The 4378-nt window shown below is 51.5% G+C and overlaps 1 protein-coding gene across 1 annotated transcript; it reads right to left on the bottom strand.

The window, feature by feature from the left end:
• CD4H9orf131 (chromosome D4 C9orf131 homolog) lies at positions 1–4148 on the bottom strand. Its single transcript, XM_049625673.1, has 2 exons — positions 3918–4148; positions 1–3514 (listed from the first exon to the last, which is right to left on the bottom strand). Exons 1-2 carry the CDS (start codon positions 4146–4148, stop codon positions 65–67), a joined length of 3681 nt encoding a protein of 1226 aa, XP_049481630.1. The 3' UTR covers positions 1–64.
• Positions 4149–4378: the final 230 nt, after the last annotated feature.

Below are 4378 nucleotides of genomic sequence, written 5' to 3'. Positions count from 1 at the left end.
TTTATCTAGTTCACCTAGTTTATTAGGATTTCCTCTGTCTCCCTACCCCACAACTGGTTTGGCTTTAGGTCTTGTGGTATTGGGTGCCAGTGCTACCAGCCTTTCCTTTGCTTATTGGATTTGGTGGGCAGGGGCCATGGGTACCTAGAAACTTGGCTAACATTCTTGGGAGACCCCTCGTAAGGGGAACCTGAGGTGTGGGGGAGGAGAGATGCTTTTCCATATGGGCCCAGGGGCAGTGCTTAGAGTGTTGAGGGGTCAAGATGTCACCAGCTCCCAGCCCTGCCCCTTGATGAATTTGGGGACCTGCTGCCTTAGAGTGAAGCTGCTGAGGGAGAGCAGCAGTGTGTTGAGAGCTCTGGTCCTTGTGCTGAGATCTTTGGGAAAGTCTGCTTAAAGAGGCTTCCTTTACTCTTCCAACCTGGGCTGGGTGGCTCTTCCCTATAACTGTGGATGACTCCAGTCTTACATCCCTTCCTCTGTGGTCTCCTGCTTTGGGTTTCCTGGGACTCTCTCTCTTCTTGGCTGAAGATAGGGCTGAAGCCTTGTTTCTTTTGCCTGAGGCTGGGACCTTAGGGTTTGAGGGCTCGCCCAGGCCTGGGCAGTTCTCACCATCCTCCATGAGAATACGTGGCTCTTGGGATGAGATCTGGGCCACCATCTTCACTTTCATTCTTTCTTCTCTCTGAGACCCTTGTTCTGCCCTGCTACACTCTTGTGGCTGAGGCTGGGAAGAGGAGTGGGAGTGGTAACAATGGGAGACCTGAATAGGTTGAGTTACTGTGCTCTGAACTTTTGGGGGATAACAGCTTGAAGAGTGGGGGCACAAATTAGAGGGATGAATCTGCTGTGGGGGACAGGAAGAGAGTCTCCAGGTGCCTAAAGTTGTGGAGCTTAGGGCAGTGGAGTTGCCAGATGAATGACTTGGGTCAGGGGATCTGAAAGCAGGGCTTTGCTGTAGTTTTTTCAGCCTGAGTTCCAACTCTCTACTCCAGTGCCAGGACTGGATCCCAGAGTGGGTGGGCACCTCTGGGACAGCCCCTCCCTGGAAGGATGGAGTTTCTACTTTAGCCCCTGGGAAGATCTCATTCTTAGGTAGATCAAGCTGGTTGGGCTCAGTTTTCAGAGTTTTACCTAAGGTGGAAGGCCAGGGTATTGGCTCTAGGGGATCCACTGCTGGAGGGTTGGACCCCTGGGGGATACCTCTTGGTTGCACATTCTTCCACACAAACTCAAGGTCAGTATGTAGATCTGGTAGAGGAGCAGAGACTGAGTTGGTAGTTGGGGCTGGGAGCTCAGTGGCCCAGCAGTTGTCTCTCTGCTCCACAGCTTCCCCTTTAGGCTTACAGGTATATTGGTCTCCAGTAGGCTCACTTATGGGAGACTTTGACATAGAGTTTGGAGGTGGGCTGGGAATCCACAGTGGGGACACAGGAATACAACAGATCTTTTTCTTCTCCTTATCCTCCACAATAGGCTCAGAGTCAGACAGGGCTCCCAAGGATCTGACTCCATGTGGGTCTTGAGGTAAGCTGCGAGCCGGGATCTCAGAGGTCCAGGAGTTCTTTCTCCTTTTTATGTCCCCACATGTAGCCTCAGAATCAAACAGGACCCCCAGGGGGCTACCTCTGAGGGGCTCCATTGTAAGAGCTGGAGGTGAGCTGAGGGCTAGAGATGGGGGCTCAGAAGCCCAGGAATTCCTAGAATACTCAATGTCTTTCCATGCAGTTTCTGATCTAGTGAGGCCTCCCCTAGGATTGATTCTGTGGAGTTCTAGAATGGGAGCTAGAGATGGGCTATGGGCAGGGGCTGGGGACTCAGAGGTCCAGAGGTTCTTTCTTTGTCCCTTGGTCTCCCACATGGCTTTGTACTCAGACAAGACTCCCTGGGGACTCAGAGAGGATGAGGGAAGACTGGTAGAAGAAACTGGGTCTGCAGAGATCCAAAGATGTTCTCTGCTCTGCCTGTCCTTCCATGGAGTGTGAGATCTTGGTGGGACACATGCAGGACTAGTTGCATAGAGCTCTGGGTTGAGGTCCAAGGCTGGAGACTTAAAGGCCCAAACGTTTCCTGAATCTTGTCTGTGTCTTCCCTGGAGCTTATATCCAGATGGATCACCCAGAGAACTGCCTCCCTGGAGTTCTAGCAGAGGATCTAGGGGATGGCAGGGGCATGGCATTGGAGACCTAGAGGTCTGAGAACTCTCTCTCTGACTTATGGTTCCCCAGAAGTCCCTAGGTGCAGAAAGTCCTTCAGGGATGACTTTCTGGAATTCTGACAGAGAATCTGGGGGTTGGCAGGGAGCTGGCATTGGAGGCTCAAAGGCTTGAGGACTCTCTCTATGTCCTATGGTTCTCCACTGAGTCTTAGATCCAGGTGGAACTCCCAGGGGGCTAGTTCCTTGAGGCTCTGTCATGGGATCTACAGATTGGCAAGGGACCAGGATTGAAGGCTCGGAGATCTGAGGATACTGTCTTTGCCTTGTAGTTTCCCAGAGGGCCTTAGATCCAGGCAGCTCTTCTGTAGGGCCGACTTCTTGAAGTTCTGGCAGGGAGGCTGGAGTTGGGCTGGGAGCTGGCATTGCTGGCACAGGGGCTTTGGGAGCCTCATTTTGCCCCATAGTCCTCCATGGGGCCTCAAACCTTGTCAGGACTGCCAGAAGGCTAGAAGGATATAGCAGAGAGGCAGAGAGTGAATCTAGAATGTGTTGTTGGAGGCTGGGATCCCGTGGCATACTCCACCAGACCTCAGATGGTGGGGAAAGCTTGGAGGGTCTGGTTCTTTGGAGTTTAGGCTGTAGGTGCAGGGCTTGATCCTCAGAGACCCAAGGGACCTCACTCTGCTGCATAAGCCACTGTGGATATGCCTTAGCACCAGATAGGACTCCCTTGTGGTCCATGGGAAAGGACTGAAGATGGAGTGGTGATGATGGGACAGAAGGGGATGATAGAGGAGGAAGTTGCTGAGGATCGAGGGCCATCCCTTCCAGATCTCTAGTATGGATTTCATGAGTAGGTGGCTGAGTTGGGAAGCAGTACTGGGGAAGCAGCAGGTTGGACCTAGTCAGGAAGGCAAGCTGGTTGAAGAAAACAGAAGGGCCAATAGACAACTTTAGGGGAGAGGGGCCACCTGAGCTCAGGAAGATGGCCTCCAACGACTCACTGTGCAGAGAGGGGAGACCCCAGAAGAGCTGGCTTTTTCTCTGATGTAGATAACTTCCTGTTGCTGTTTTGTGCCTCACAGGCAAGTTGGTCAGGATCTGAAATGTGGGGAAGGATCTGGAAGGGCTTGGGGTCTGTGTATGTACTTGCTTTGGTGCCTCTGAGGCTTTGTGGAGGCCCTGAGAACTGCAGGATTGTTGACATGGGACTGTGGTGGCTTGCCCTCCAATGGGAGCTTCTTTGGGAAAAGAACATGGCTTCAGTGGATCCAGAGATGCCTCCTCTTCTTCCTCCTCTGACTTCTGCTTCCACAGGTGATCAAGGAAAGTCACACGGTACAGAAGTGGTAGGCTCTGAGGAATGGAGAAAGATACTTCAGGCATGAAGCCTTTTCAGAGACCCAAGGCTCTGGCTTCAGGCGTGAAGCCCTCAATCTCTGTTCCACATCCAGAGGGAAGTTACTTACTTGGCCCCACATCTGTGGTCAATAGTCACTTACCTATCTGGTGTTAATGGCCATTACCTAGCCCATATTTGGAGATCAGCATTCCCTTACATAACTGTACATCTAGGGTCAGTAATCACCCACCTGGCTTCAAATCTGGTGTTAATAATGGTCATCCATCCAGCCTCATATTTAAGGCTTATAGTCAGTCAGTCGTTCACTTGTGCTTACATCCATGTCAATGATTTTTCACCTGAACTCACATGTGGTGTCAAGAGTCATTCACCCAGCTGCACATCCATGTCACCCACCTTGCCTTGCATCATGTCTCCAGAGTACCACAGTTGAAACTGTCGCCACCTCCCAAGCTGCCACCATCTCTGGATCTGCCAAATCATGAATAAGAATAGTGTCACCAGATTCCCTGGGCTCTGGAGGCAGTTGCTGCCACAGTGTCTACAAGCCAGGGCATGGGTCAACTGGCCCCAGAGAAGCTCCATGTTCCCTTCAGCCCCAAGCAGGCCTTCTATCCACCATTCCATTTTCCTCCACCTAGTGGCAGTTTACCCTGAGGTCATCACTGCATCACAGAACAAAGAACTCCCATCCCCCCCATGCCTAACAGCATTTTCCCTGAATTTAGAGCCAAAAAATTGCCTCTACCAGGCAACTAGTACTTTGTGACAGTGAAACCTGAGTGATTCCTTTTTGTCTTGATTTCCAGTGCCAGAATTATGCTTCAGGCCTTGTCATTAGGACATAGATTCTAACA

Source organism: Panthera uncia, chromosome D4 (genome assembly GCF_023721935.1).
Source record: "Panthera uncia isolate 11264 chromosome D4, Puncia_PCG_1.0, whole genome shotgun sequence".
Lineage (NCBI taxonomy): Eukaryota > Metazoa > Chordata > Mammalia > Carnivora > Felidae > Panthera > Panthera uncia.
The sequence above is the reverse complement of the archived record's forward strand: the minus strand, read 5'-3'. Positions and strand labels throughout refer to the sequence as shown.

Coding starts and splice junctions, on each gene's coding strand:
- CD4H9orf131 (XM_049625673.1), bottom strand. CDS start 4,148: ATGGAATGGTGGATAGAAGGCCTGCTTGGGGCTGAAGGGAACATGGAG. Junction 3,515..3,917: donor GAGACATGATGCAAGGCAAG/GTGGGTGACATG, acceptor TCCATTCCTCAG/AGCCTACCACTTCTGTACCG.